Source organism: Phoenix dactylifera, chromosome 8 (genome assembly GCF_051530095.1).
Source record: "Phoenix dactylifera cultivar Ajwa chromosome 8, Ajwa_hap1_PhDact_Kaust_v1.1, whole genome shotgun sequence".
Taxonomy (NCBI): domain Eukaryota; kingdom Viridiplantae; phylum Streptophyta; class Magnoliopsida; order Arecales; family Arecaceae; genus Phoenix; species Phoenix dactylifera.
Window position 1 is genome coordinate 25,001,689 of NC_143197.1, and position 15,808 is coordinate 25,017,496.

Consider the following 15,808-nt stretch of genomic DNA (forward strand, 5'->3'; position numbering starts at 1 on the left):
GGAGGCAAAATCCTTTTAAAATTCACAGCTATTATTTTTAAAGTAGACTAGAATCAGCAGCTGTGCCAATTTGTGCTAAATTTAAAGATACACTACTTCAATTGGTTTAGGTATCACTGAAAAATGTTGTTAATGCTGATACTCATTTTTTTTTGGTCCCCTAACTTTTCTTTCCTGAGGCCTATACAATTGCATTGAATTATCTTTAACTCAAAAATATATACCAACATAAATCAGTTTGTCGAAAAATTTTTGTAGATGTTCTGGTCATATTATATGAGATCATAAAAGTGGTTAGAAACATACCGTTGATAATGATTTAGACCGACAGTTTGGTAAAAAGTCTTCGGAGGTGCATCAGACAGACAAGCTGATGTTCCTCATAATTTTCTATATGTTTTTTGCACGTTGTCTTGAAAGAACAATATTAAATGGAATAAATGGAATTGCTGAAAAGAAAAATGCATCAATAATTGCAAGCCCTGCATTCCCTTAGCTGATCCTTGATCAAAAACCATAGGATAAAGCAACGGTTCAATTTAATGTGCATATTCGAATACCATGAAAACTTTGGTCAAAAATGAAATCTTGGATCATTTGTAAATGACTAATGCATTTCGGAAATGAAGCTAATGGTTATAGGCAATTACAATGTTTTGCACAGTTTGTTGCTCTATGGCTTACTAGCTGCCTTTGGAGTATGGGCGATATTTAGGGTCACCGTAGCTGGATAGCTTTTGACTCTCTTTATTATTGGAGCTACAAAATGCGATTTTTTCTACATGCTTTAATTGTGCATCTAATTTCTTTGCAAATTTGTGATTTGTAATTTGTTCTCACCTAAATTATTCGTGCCTTGATAGGATGTTGTTGGTATTCTGTGAGCAAACAAAAGGTCAAAAGCTACCAGAGAACATATCAGATCAGGAAATGCTGGAAATAGTCATGGCCAGGTACTAAATTTTCTTTTCAGGTTTTATCAAATAGCTATCATGTGTATTGTGTAATTTATCATGTAAATGGACGTTATGTCGCGAAAACAATTATCTTTTTTAGCATTCCTTTCATGAACAATATGGTATCTTAGGAAACAATTTTTTTTTCCTGATCTGCCATCTACATTTCACTTTATTGTCCCTTCTAAGATCTTGTAATCAAGGATATTTCATTAGGTTATTTGATATGCTATATTGTTGCACTTACGTATGATTATTTTGTTTTCTATTGCTACCATATTATGTAATAGTGTTGAATAGTTTTCTTTCTTGACTATCTTATCAGTATAATATTTTATTTGTCTACTGACATAGCTGTCTGAGTCGCTTCTTCACACTAAAGGCAACAAGTTTTCAGTTTGAATGGTATCTGTATATTATTCTTGATGCAATCTGCTGAGCATAGACGAAGGTGTCTCCATTTTAGTCAATTTTCCTTTTTGTCCAATAACATTGTTTGATAAGCATCACATAAAGTTTTTACAATCTGTTTGAATTAAGGCATAAACCTCATGGCAGTAACTGTCATAATCAGCATGCTGAGCTCGATAAAGTCAACTAAAAGGTCAAAAGTTGTAGATGTAAAAATTCTGTAAATGTTTCAAGCATGGTCTGCTGAACCGATCGAAACCGACCGGTTCAGCCCGTACCATACCGTTGTTGGCCAGCACCGGTACGGTACAGCCATAGAATTCGGTTCCTACCTCTTTGGGGTCGGAACTGAACGGCTCCTTGTCAGTACCGATGCGAACTGATACAAGCCCGGTATCGGCACTGGGGAAGAAGAAGAGGACGAAGGGGAAGAAGAAGAAGCCTACCTCCTCCCTCGGGCTGACGAGGATCACCCGTTCTCTGGTGCGGTTCCGGCCCCTTCTTTGCTCGTTGGAGAAGGGGGGAAAGAGAGGAGAAGAGAAGAGGAGAGAGGGGAAGAAAGGAGAGGAGGAGACAGTTTGGGAAGGAGAGGAGGAGAAGGGAAAAAAAAGGAGAGAGGCCCGCGCGCGGGCAGAGGAGGAGACAGTTTGGGAAGGAGAGGAGAAGGAAAAAAAAAGGAGAGAGGCCCGCGCGCGAGGGCGCGGGCGCGAGTGGGAAAACGCATCCCCGACTCGTGCCTGCGCGTCCATGCATAAGGAATCGCGCGCGCGCGGAACTGCGCGGGGCAGCAAGGCCACGCGTTTTTTTTTTTAAGCGAAACCGGTTCCAATCGGTACCGAACCGGTACCGAGCCGGTACCGGTCTTCACCGGTACATCGGTTCGGTCGGTTCCGCGTACCTTGGTTTCAAGTAAATCACACTTCAAGCTTGATTTGATTATTTGTTTCCATGCGGATACTGAATTTCCAGTAAACAAAGCACATTTCCAACTAAGTTTCTTATTAACCCCATTTGGAAACCTCTAAGCCAAGTCGGAGGAACTGGTACCGGACACCATATCGGTTATCCAGCGGCACAAGTCGGTACGGGCCGTGCCGGGCCTGTACCGATGAGGGCACGGTACCGTGGGAGGAAGGAAGAGAGAGAGAGAAGGGGGAGAGGGAGAGAGGCTAGCAGAGGGCTGCTGCGGGCCGGTGGAGGCCGCGACCGGTTGTTCTGTGTCGAACAAAACAAGGATCCGGCCGCGGCTTAAAAAAATTCAAGATTTTTAAGTGAATTCGAGATGAAGTGGTATCCAACTCAAAATTTTTCTTCCCCTCCCCATAAGGGTACATAATATAGTTTTGTGATAGGATTATGGAAATGAGATACTTAATCTACTCAAGGGGATGAAGCAAAGAGTCTCCCTTTTTATACCTTATTTGCATGGATACAAGTTTTTATAAATATATACATGGAATCTTTTTCATATCAAAAATCCTAATTAAGGAATGGAAGATTTTACTACACCTATAAAAGTTAATTAACATGTATTCCTATTCCTAATAAAGGCAATGATTGCTACTGCTTAAACAAAGGAGTGCGATGGGTTTTTTTTTTGACAGAGAGATTATTATTGTCGGATATCTTAATTATGGAAGTTAGTAGCTAATCTTTTTCAATTCAAAATTCTTGACTAAGGAAGGGAAGAAGAAAAAAAAAGATTGATGTCTGGCAGCACAAAATAAAAGGAACTAATATGGAAACTCGGAGGGGCCTAAATAGGAGGAAGATAGAACACTATGAGATCTTAATAGAAAAAATAGACCCATAGACTTTGTAAAAGAGTTAAAACTTAAAAGGTTCTAAAATTTCTTTTTGGAAAGATTCTCGCCTGGCAGGAGTGAAAGGAAGATTGAACTCATGGAGCCTGAATGGAAGGAAGATGGAAAGGAGAGTCCAAATGGAAGGAAGATGGAAAGGAGAGTCCAAATGGAAGGAAGATGGTAGGTTGCAAGATGGTTTTCTTAAGAATGAAATCAGAAGTGTGAGTGTGTGTGTGTGTATGTATCATGTATATCATATTCTCTTGAATCAGTTTTAGGTAACATTCACCGAAAAATGCCAATTCTGTTGTTTTGGGTCTGATATATATGATGTAAATCAGTCCCTTTTCAGAACATTTTTTTTTTGTTCTGATGTAAGTCAATAACTTCAGATTCAAATTCTAATGATATCAATTATAAAAGGGGTTGATATTAAAATTCCTGCAGCTACTAAGATCTTTGGAAATTTTGAAAATAATCAACTCGGAAGAGTCCAATCAATTTCAAAATTTGAAACAAAAAGAGAGTAGGATTTTTCTGTGATTGTCCAATTAGTTTCCAACCATGAAACAAAATCAGAACAGAGGGGTTCTTAACAGGAATTTTCTATGTGATATTTGAAATTCTAAAATCAAATTTTATTATCGTTTAAGAACCTCTTTTGGTTTCTCATGTTTCAAAATTTTAAATGGTAAAACAATCAGCTAAGAAGAGTCCAATAAGTTTCCTACTTGAAACAAAAACATAACTGAAGGGTTGGTAACGGATTTTTCTAGGAGTTCTTAATAGGATTTTTTTCATGCTTGATGATTTGTGACCCCACAAGAATGTAGATCATACTTAGAATTAGTAGATGATTTTTCATCACTTCATTTAAGGCAATTAACATAGTGGTTGCTTGAGAGACCAAAAAAATGCAGATTCTTGACATCACATCTTTCAGCAAACAATCAAACTAAATATGTTTCTTTCTAACTGGACACTCTCAATAATTGACAGCTTTCAACTGCTAAATGGAATTTATTATTCAGTTTGACTTGTGCTCATTTTATCATTTAACACCTAATTGTCAAGTACCTTCTTCTTTGAGTTGTTGATAATGTACCATAATTATTTGCATTCAAATTCATTGTGAATTCATTTAGTGCAGATATGAGAAAGAGCTGATGCATCCACTCCACAATCTTCTTAGCGGAGAGCTAGCTCGTGCTATGCTTATTCAGGTTTTTCCTTTTTTTTTTCCTTTTAGTTTTGCCAATTTTAAATTATCTCTTATAGTTGGCTATCGTACTGTTGCTTATGGATTATGTGGATTTGCAGATTCAAAAGCTGAAACTGGATCTTGAGACGTGAGTTGAGTTATTCCAATTGTTTGAGAATGATGTGATTAGGAATGGTACAAATTTAAATCTGATTCTGCACTGGACTGAATGATATTGCTGTTTAATAGGGCAATGCTTGAGTTAGATCAGATTCTGAAGGCCAATGAAATCAATTTTGCAGTTCTTGCTGCTCTACCGGCATTTTCCCTTTCTCTCCTTCTGATAATGTTAGTGCGATCATGGGTTCAGCAAGTGAGTACATGATATTGCGTCTTTAAAATCTCGAAGTGCTTGCTGTCTCAATTGAATTCTGCTGAAGAATGTTCATGTTTCTGAATTTCTTTTGCACCTTTTGTTTCTTTATATTATTTAGTTGATGTTTTTGTTTTTGTTGAAATAGCATTTGGTAGGTGTTAGAAATGTTTATCATACACTTGGACTTGTTGAAAAGTACTTGCCTAAACAAGATATCTTTTATGCTTAAAATGCATTTATAATTTATTGCAACTCCAACATTGCTAATTTTCCCTTATCCTGCCAGTAGTATCGAACACATTTTTCTCCTTTGATGAGAAACCAATATCCTGGTTTGCTTTTTGTGGAAGCCCTTAATGGACACTTGATTGGGAAAGATGACAAAATCTGTGTGGCTACTAACAATCTAGAATCAACCTAAAACAAGTCTTCCTGGTAAGTCTGAGAAATTACTGCAGTGTGGTTGCTTTTTCTGGATCTTCTAAGGATTTGTAGCTAGAAAAGTGGCTGCAGTAATGTAAATTGTAAAAATTGGCAACTAAGATAAATAGTTGAGGTTACACTTTAAAGAATGCTATTGGATGACTTGAATGAGAGACTTACACTTTTAAGTTTTAACAACTCAGTATTGGTGGGAACTACATGCTTAAGCTAAGGGGCTGTTTTGTTTCTTGCAGCAGAAGTTGCGGTGTGAACAAAATTGCATGCAGTTGGAATTCGAGGAGGTAGAGTTGCATGTGACTGAAATTATTCTATGGAAGGAATTTTCTGAAAAAATTATCTATAAGAAGCTTTAGAAAATACAAAATTATACGACCATTATCCAATAGTCATTTTATCTCTTCTTCTTAGAATCCAAAATACATAGGAAAACACAAAAAATAAAACAAAAACAATAATGAGAAAAGATAATAGTCATGAGAAACGAACTTTTTTCTAGCGGCTCATCAGGTGACCTTCATTTAAAGTAGTCCTTAGAAATGGGAACATGCTTAACTTTTTTCTTATAAAAAAATAAAAACCAAGAAAGTAAAGAAAAAGAAGAGAATCTCCAAATCGGTACAAGCCCCATACTGCTCTATACCGAGGTGTACCGACTTATACTGAGGTGTACCAAGATGCATATCAGCCCGTACCGAGGCGTACCAATCTGTATCGAGGCGTACCGAAATAAAAATTGAGAAAAATAGCTCGAGAGCTATTTTGGTATAGTCTTGTACCATATTGTATCGTCCTGAACTGAACCAAACCAATAATGTATCGATATGGTACTCGGTACTGAGATTGCGGACCTTAGAAGAGATTGAAGGAAAATATGAGATCTCCCACTAGAAAGGGTGAGTGTTGCATAACAATAAGATTGCTCCATTGTGGTCTTGAGGTTATGGATTTGAAGTATAAAAATTGCCTCTCCGCACGCAGGGGTAAGGCTGCATACATTTGACCAAGGTTCGCCGTACCGGTACCGAACCCCGTACCGGTGCCGCACTAGTATAGGCGTACCGAGTGTCGGTACGGTACGGTATGCGGTACGCCAGGCGTACCGACATTGGTGTACCGATACCGGTACCCAGCGGTATGGGTACGGTACGCTCGGTACCGACCGGTACCAATCGGTACAGCGAACCTTGCATTTGACCCTCTCCAAACCTATCAATGGTGGGAGCCTCATGCACTAGGCTGCTTTTTTTATGAGATTGGCCACTAGAGCTCAAACTCATAATGTTTGAAAATGAAGTAGCTGCCTTTTTTTAATCGCAAGCCACCAAATTCTTCCTTGTAGAAGAAAGAAATTGACAAAATTTTACTTTTAGGCATGGTTTAGAAAAAGAACCTTTCCATCTTAGGGAATTGATGCAATGCCAAAAACTGTTTAGCAACAGTCGAACAAGTAGGTAATGTTGGGGTGAACCAAAAAAAGTTTGGGTATTGAGATTGAGCACTGGAGATAAGATCTAGGTGCCAGATTGAACTATTGAAGGAGAGAAAGGTGGTGTTCGCCAACGATGTAATTGCCAAAGTCTAGATCTTGTTCAGAGGGGGTGTGGGTGATGGAGAGGAAAGGGGTGAGGATCATCATGGTGAGATTGCATATAGGAGAAAGAGGTCACAAAGAGGAGATGGGAAAGGGGTAGGACCGTAAGGATGAGATCAAGGAGGTGAGTGGACGGAGAGGAGATGGAGGGATTGAGGCATCTAGGGAAGATCAAGATTTGGAGAGAGGGAATAGAGTGATGATTGGCATGGGCTGTTTGGCACAAACATTGAGAGAGTTTAGAGTGTTGGGAGAATAAGCTAACAACATGACCCTGGTTACCCCTTATTCTTGCCATAGTAGCTTAGTTCATAATTGATTTGGTTGTTGGTTGGCTTGTTGCAGCAGAGGAAGTTTCTTTTATAGGTTAAGCCCCTACATCTTGTTGAGCACAATAAGCCAAAGTACCAAACAATGTGTTTGCCTGAGTGGCTATTGTTGGATCTGTAGGTCTAGCAATGGCCAAATAGTTCTAAGTAGGGGATAGTATTAACAAGGGAAGTGGACTGAAATTGATTATCTATATTTAAAACAGCTTTGTGTTGGCACTTTAAGTTGAATTAGAATTATGGGGCCTACTTAACATATATCTTGATGAAGGGATAACAAAGTGATGTTGTAGAAGGAGGCTTAACAAGCTTGTTACAAGGAAGAGGTTGATGGTGGAGATTTCTATCTCTTGACTCAAAATGAACTTATTTTAAATGAATTGGATGTGACTTTAAAATAATTTAATTATGTCATCAGTTTCCTCATCTCATTCATCCTTTCACTTGAACCTAGAAATACCTCCTCTCTTGATGCAGGGGTAAGAGCAACTATCCACCGCCACTCACCCATCCATTTGCCTATATATTCTTAATTGAGTCCCTTTAGTAGTTGTTTGACCACCGACAGCTCCCTGATGGTCTGTCAGGCAATGTTGGTTCCAGCCTTTCAGATATTGTATCGGTACATTATCGGTTTGGTATGGTATAGTATGCATCCCACCAAGGTATGCCGAACCGGTACCGGTAGGCGTACCGATCGCCTACTGGACCGGTTCGCACTGGTACACTTTCGGACGCTCTATCCAAAGGCATATCGGTTTGATATGATCCAGTTCACACCGGTACGCCCTCTGTACCGCTCAGTTCTGGCCCTATAGGGCCAGAACCATTTTCCACCACTGTACCAAACCGGTTAGAGACCGGACCGGTCCAATACGGGCTGAACCGGCCAATATGGGCCCGTTCAGCATACCATGCATCCCACCCTCTAACGATTTTTCTTACTTTTTATCTCAGTATGCATCGGTATAGGGTTGGAACGCACCTCGGTACATCTCAGTACAAGGTAGTATAGGATTTGTACTGACCCAAACATGAGTTTTGTACTGGTTTCAACCTAGTATGATACGGTATACCTCATACTGAGTGGTTCAGGCGGTATGGTAGTCCATGCTGTCAGGAGTCTTCTAACTGCCTGAAGGCCTCAAAAGTTTCTCTTTTTTATGATTTTTGTTTTGTCCTCTCATACTTCCGCTTGGTCGCTTTCCTTCACCCTTTTTCTTCCTCTTTTCTTCTTCTTTTCCTTCTCTTTTGGAGGATTTTTCTTTTTTTCTGGTTCTTTTACATCTTGCTCCTCTCATTTGAAAATTCCTTTATTTTTCTTATCTTTTTCTTCTTCTTCTTTCCTGTTTCTTCTCGTTGTCATCTTCTTTTCCTTCGGGTCTCTTTTCCCCTTTTTCCTGCTTTTTCTCTTTTTTTTCCAACTTCTTTCTTGCAATCATTGTGACATTTTAATTCACTTATGGATTTTTTTCAGTGAAAACTTGAGAAATTTGAACTTGTTTAGGTTTAATTTTTAATAATTCAATTTTGTTATGATTTATCACTCTTATATTTGACTAGGTGGATTTATATGTTATGGGATATGTATTTGACTAATCTAAGCTCCTATTCTGCTTTAATGGGCTATTTGGTTATTTATGGGATAAACTGTGTTATTTTTGACCGTTTTTATTTGCCTTTTCAAGAATGGACCACCTAAATTGCTAGACAGTCTGCCTAGGTGGTTAGGTGGTCGGGGTTCCTTCCAACTCAGACTTTTTAGCTGTCTTGACAATCTTTTTTAGACATACGACTATCCTCATTGATTTGTGGAAGTCAATTTCAGCAACACAAAGTTAGGAGTTTGCTTACTCTAGAATAATTATGGCACCATTTGTTATCTCCTCGTTTTATTGGTTATGCACCTTCATCACATACAAAAACAAGAATATGTGGAGATGATTGCACCCAGCACCCAAGTGATGGTGTTGTTGTAGTTTTAGATTTGAGCATGTGCAAATGCTGAAGACATGAATGGATAAGATTTAACTTATTGAATGGATGTAATTGTTATAGATACACCATCTATTCCTAGTAGGCAATTTTAAAGAAAATCAGCAGTCTTGCTAATGTTCAGTGGCAGAGGGGGTCGTCTGAAAAAGTTGGAGCATGCTTATTGGTTTGGGCTTTTTCCAGAACAGGTGATGTGGAGATGGTCCGAAACTTTCGTTATTGGGTTAGCCATACAATTCACAGGTTTTTAGTGATTCACATGGCATCATCAAACGATACGAATCTTGGATAAGAATCTACAATACCCTAGAACGCCCTTGTTGATGATCCTTTACTCCGACAGCATCCAGGGTTCCTCGAACAATGTGATAGACTTCTGTCAAGCATAGGTGTTTATGACAATAGGAACAGTTCAGTTAATGGATGTTGAACCACCACTGGACTCCAGCATCAACTTCTTGAATTTCTTTCTCTTTCTCAAAATACATATAAAGACTTAGATTTTATCTGGGCTATCTGTCTTAATAATTGAAGATTGTTCATATTATGCATGTTTGCCTTAGTTGTGACAACTAATACAGTGCAAAGATGTGGAGTCATCTATGAATATGTCATACTATGAACATTGTTGTGCATATCCATTCTGTACTTCTCATTTTCACATTTCTCATCACAACTTGAGCTTACTGTTTTCATTATGGAATCTTGCGATGTCTAAAACTTGTTGGTGGAAACATTTTGAATCATCATCATGACATGTTTTTCCTTTTTTTTTCTGTTACATACATACGTAAATATCTTATTGTCTTGTGCATATGTTCAGAACATAATGTGTCTGCACATGTGTAGCTGCGAATATTTTTTAATGAATCCTGCACAAAATTTGTTTCCACATTTCCCTTATAAACTTGCTTTGCAGAAAATTGTATGCATTGTAGGCTCAACAAAAGACACACCATTGTTAATCTTTGTTGTGCAACATGTGACATAATTACTAAAAGTTGAGATAAATCAGGACAAAAGTGCAGAAGGCAGAGGAAGGATTGCTCGCAGACAAAGAAGGCTTTTAATGGTTGAAGTTGAGAAAAGGCTCATGCAGTTTCAAACTTGCATGGATCAAGGAATGGTAAAGTTTGAATTATAGTTACCTTATTTTGTTAATAGCTAATGTGTAAATAGTCGTTTTTGAGTGTGTTTTTTGGCATGTGTCTGATCTGAAAATATCATTGCAATGCATCCAATATAATACAGCTCCAGCATTCCTCACTATATATTTCTGTCTTTTTAGTATTATCAATATGATGCAGGCCTATTTTAGCCCCCCAAAAAAAGCAATATGATACAGGCCTAGAGTTATAAGCTTTAAAAAAAAAAAAAAAAAAAAAAAACTAATTCTGGAGGAATGCATGTGGTGAGGGCTAGTTGTCATTTTTTTCTGATTTTTAGATGCCATCTGAAACTTATATTGTTCAACATGTGATACAATCCTTTAATAATGACCAAAGCTTGAACATGAAAAGTCTCATAAAAGACTTGCTTATATTATCTTGACCAAGGTCCGCCGTACCGGATCCGGTAGGCGTACCAGTTGCCTACCGGACCGGTACGGGCCGGTTCGTACCGTGCTCTGGGCGGTACGAACCGGGAAGCTCTTCTCCGCCGGAACCGGGGAAGAAGAAGAGAACCAGAGAGAGCGCGGGGAAGAGAGGAAGGGAGCCCACCTTCGGCCGCCATCGGAGAGCCGCGGAGGGGCGTCGGAGGCCGGTGGGGGGCTGCGGAGCCCGGCGGGGGACGGGGGAACCCGCGGGGGCGCTGCGGAGGCCGAGGCTGCGGCCGCGTCCACTGTTTCGAAAGAAACAGGGGATGCAGCCGCGGTTTTAAATTTGGGGATTTTAAGTGAAGTCGGCAAATCGGTTGTCGACTTCACTTAAAATTTTCAAATTTAAAACCGCGGCCTCGGCCTCCGCAGCGCCCCTGCGGGTTCCTCCGTCCCCCGCCGGGCTCCGCCGCCCCCCACCGGCCTCCGACGCCCCTCCGCGGCTCTCCGATGGCGGCCGAAGGTGGGCTCCCTCCCTCTCTTCCCCTCGCTCTCTCTTTTTCTCCTCGTCTTCTTCGTCTCCGGCAAGGAACCGGCCTGTACCGGTTTCGACGGCTCCGGCGTACCGGTAGCTAGCCGGACCGATTTGTACCGGCCCGTACCGGCCGGTACGGGCCGGTTCGGCATACGTTGATCTTGACTGCAAAAGCGGCTTTGGTGCAAGATGGTTAGCAAGATATGCTTTTGCTACACTATGGAAGTGTTAATTACAGTTAGATACTTATGGAGTTCATTTATTGTTGGTCGGCAGAGTTGGACATGTATAATTCTTATGGTCATTTTAAAATATAAGAATATGTAGAAGAATGCACACCTTAATAGTACTATCTTTTAAGTATTCATTGCCACAGTCTTAGATATTAACATATGTAAGTTTACAAATATTTATTTCTATGTGACTTGGTATTTGGATTTTATTTCTCTTGTCGAATTAAACACTGAGTTGGGGCAAAATCTGGCCATTGTTTCTATGTCCATGCAAGTCTACTTGCAAGTAGAAATTCCATGTGATTTATATTTCCATGCAAAATATACGAAGCTTGGTTTAGTCTATGAGTGTAACTGAATTTATCATGACCATTATAACAATGTTCTCTAGGAAAAATTCTTGAATTATTCTTGGTTTTTTTTCCTTGGCTCCAATTATTCTCCATAAGTATCGCAAACCAGAACTAAATTAAGTGTTCACAAATTATAGCATTTTACAATTCATTTGCGACTAATTTTAAGAAATCTTTGTATCTTATGACCTAACGATACCATATGTTGTTGTTGTTGGTGGTGGTGTATTCCCTTTAATTTGTTATTCTTGCCTTTTCCATACTTATTTAAGGAAGTAGACATATGAATATTTTAAAAAGCCTATATATATAGATATACATAATTTTTGGTTATTGAGACTCTTTTTGAACGTTTGAAAAATTTTCCATTTTTTCCCTAAAGTCCTAATCTTTACCTCTAGCTGAACTTTAAAAACCAATTATTGAACTTCCAAGTTCTGACTATGATTGTGACACATGAAATGGCAAGTCTTAGAAACTTGTCCAAGTCATATTCCCCCATAAAGGATGTTTCTAACTTGTTGATTTAAAGCAATTTGTTTTAATTTAAGTTAATTTGATTTCAAAACTCACCAAATCAGTAATAATATGGTTTCTAATGGCACCATTTCGTTTGTAATTTTCACATGCTAGTTTTGTTAAATGGTATCTTTTTTTTTATGGCGTGAGCTAATAACTTTTATATCTAGATAATATGTATTACTTGCACACTTGTTCGCTGTCAGACTACCTTGTTATGTGATACATCTTAAACGAGAGTCATAACTATCTGGCCTTATCCCAACTATTTGACGTCAGTTTAAACCATGAGCATAACCATCGGGCCTTATCCCAACTATTTGACGTCAGTTTAAACCATGAGCATAACCATCGGGCCTTATCCCAACTATTTTTATCAGTTTTATAGATCCTCATTTGCCAAGAATTTCTATTTAGGGCCACCGATGATGTTATTTTAAACCTTTCATATCTTTTCTCACAACTTCCATCCATATAATCTTAGATCCTCCTCTTCTTTTATTGCATCTTCTAGCACAACTTAAGGTACAAATCCTTACTTGAACCCCCCCTCAAATTTTCACGTACAGTGCTCCATACCATCTTAATCACCATTACTTTGTCCTTAATTCGTGTAACGCTTCCATCTCCTCTAGTATACTCATTTCTTAATCATCCTTTATAATGTTACTATGCTTCCATCTTAGTCTTCTTGTTTTTGCTCCACTCAACTTTTTCCCTAAACCCTCTTTATTGCATAATCTTGTAAGCCATCCATCTTAGCAAGGACTATTGTGCCGGAATCGGGGCCTAGACCGGTTGCCCGGAGGCGCGGGTCGATACGGCCCCGTGCTGTTCCGTGCCAGGCCTATTCCAACACAGTAGAGGGGGCGGGAGAGTGTGAGAACGGGAGAGAGGAAGAGAGAGAAATAAGGGGAGAGAGGGAGGGAGAGAGGAGAGTAGCGGAGGCCAGCAGAGGGCCGGCGAGCCGTGTGGAGGGGTAGGGGAGGGGCTCCGCCTCTGATTCCCTTGTTTTGTTCGAAACAGAGGTCCCGAAGGTGGAGCCCCTCTTCCGCACGTCTCCCCGGCCCTCCTCCACCTTTCCTTTCTCTTCGTTCCTCTTCTTCTCCTTCCCTCCCCCGCTCTCTCTATCTTTTCCTCTCTTTCCTTCTCCTTTCTCCTCTCTGTCGCGGGTTTCTCATTTTGGTTGCCGAAAACATCCCTGTCCGCCGTTGGTATGCCACTGACCATGCATCTTAGTCCTCTTGTTTTTGCTACACTAACTTTTTCACTAAACCATCTTTATTGCATAATGATGTAAGCCATAGGACTTTGCGGATCTCATTTTTATATAAACTCTTTAGGCTGTCAAGGATACATTGATCATGTTATATCTCAGGGGCACCTCTCCACTCTATTCAACCAACTCTAGTTTTATTACATGTATCTTCATCTGTCTATCGATTAATGAATCTATCACTTTATGGTATCTCTTGTTAATAATCTTAATTGGGACCATCTTTATTTCTGCTTTCACTAAAACTGCATTTCATATACCTTATCTTTGTTCGACTATTTTTAAGCCTTTATCCTCTAAAGCTTTCTTTTACAAATCCATTTTAGCATTTAATCTAATTGTTTCTTCATCAACCAACACTATATCTTTTGCAAATAACATATTCTATAGTATATCTTCTCAAAAATTAGTAAATTAGTGTAAAAAAGATGTGGGCATACTGTTGATCCTTGGTGCAAGCCTGTTATGGCTAGAAATGCACTTGTACTGAAAACCCTAGTACTTGTCAATGCTCCAAATGGATATGTCCTCAATTATTGATTATACTGTTTATGTAATCTTTTCTAAAATTCATTCAATTACCTTTCTTGGTACCCTATCATAAGCTTTCTCCAAGTCAATAATGATTGTATGTAGTTTTTTTTCCTTTTGCTCTATATTCTTCTATCGGTTGCTAAGTAAGAAAATAGCCTTCATTGTCAACATTTCAGCCATAAATGCCAATCTGGTTCAATGAAATTGTCATTATTTTTTTAATCTTTGCTCAATTATCCTTTCCCATAACTTTGTAGAGTGGCAAAGTTTAATTCCCGGATAATAGAAATCAAATTTGGAGTCAATTCATAGTTTGACAGACTTTTCATGACCGGTTGTCAACTTAACATCAGCCCTCGACCTTTCTCTTTTGTGCCTGTAACCTCTAATGTTTTCTATATGAGGGGACTTAGCTAGTCATTCCATTCATAAGATCATTATAAAGAACATGTCTTAGTCAATATCCTCTTCTTCCTATCTAGATTATAGATAAGATTGTAATTATCCATGTAAAAGAAGAAACATAATTCTTTGATTTTCCTAATCTCTTTAAAGAGGATTGGACTGTAAGTCTTTGATTAGTGAAATGCTGTCCTGTGATAATTGAGATTAAGCATCAAAACTAAACCTTGTGATTATTCATTAAAAGGCTCATTCTCTGACAGTTGAACTAGGTGATCTGACTTCTAAATTAAAATTTTAGTATTATTTTATTGATGATTTTTATTACTTTGCATTTTTTTAAAAAATATATCTTCATCATGTTGACTTTTCTAAATCAAATTAGTAGGAACAGGTGTGTCAGTTTTGAGTCGCAAGTTTACCAACCTCAAAGTACCATAATAATGTTGTATATGCTTGATCCAGTAAAAATTCTGGCAAGCATGTAATGAGAGGTTGCAGAATTTTAAATTTAAAATGATATAGTAGTAGAATCACTGGAATTATCTGCTTAACAAGTTTTTCAATGGCATTGTGTAATTTGGAAATATATGTAGGGCTGCATTCTTGTAATGGCTAAGAAGACAAACAATAGGTTATATAAATGCTTGTGATTTGCAAGGAGATAAAAAATGGCCATGTTCATATTTACTTATTCAGAGTATATTTAGTATCTTTTATGATATATCTAAGTTGTTCAATGTACAGTAAATTGTCTTTCATTGGTTGAAGGACATTCCTGAAAGCGAAGATTTTCCTTCTTCAGAACAATTACAGAGGCTTTCATTGGAGCTTCATTAACAAAATGTTGCCCATCATGCAGTACTGCTGTTAAGCATCACCCAGTTATTGGTTTGTTTAATATTAGCAATTATTCCTCGAGCCCAGGCATTCTTTGCCAGAAAGCTATGCGAGTGCACATGCATCAAGTTTCTTGATATCTATATTTTTCCCAGTGTTAATTTTTGAAAACTAAGAACTAATTGGATCAAGAACTTAGGCCAGCATTTTCTATAGAATTTTCGAGATGTCAGAAACCAGGTTGCTACACCTCACGATCATCAACACTTCAAAAGATGAAGTTTATATTTGCGTTCAGTGCATGGACATCTATCATGCAGTTTGTTCAAACATTTCAACCCATTGAGCGTTCTTTCATATGATTATAAACCAAACATAATCTCATGACTGAAGCAAGGTGGTTGAAAACTTATGGAAGATTTTCTGCATGACTTACAATTCTGAGACAATGTCTTTGAATGGAATGTGTGC

General features: G+C 38.6%; 1 protein-coding gene across 3 annotated transcripts in view; it reads left to right on the forward strand.

The window, feature by feature from the left end:
- Positions 1 to 15,808, forward strand: part of LOC103706280 (protein DGS1, mitochondrial-like) — a 32,631-nt gene that overhangs the window by 16,290 nt on the left and 533 nt on the right. For 2 of the 3 annotated variants that reach the window (XM_008790337.6, XM_088703202.2), the window contains exons 8-12: positions 864 to 953; positions 4,323 to 4,395; positions 4,493 to 4,521; positions 4,623 to 4,746; positions 10,124 to 10,234. In XM_008790337.6, the coding sequence (XP_008788559.1) occupies positions 864 to 953; positions 4,323 to 4,395; positions 4,493 to 4,521; positions 4,623 to 4,746; positions 10,124 to 10,234 (427 nt within the window). Of the gene's footprint in view, positions 1 to 863; positions 954 to 4,322; positions 4,396 to 4,492; positions 4,522 to 4,622; positions 4,747 to 10,027; positions 10,235 to 15,808 lie in introns of all 3 variants that reach the window. The other variant, XR_015968242.2, reaches the window with a different exon arrangement.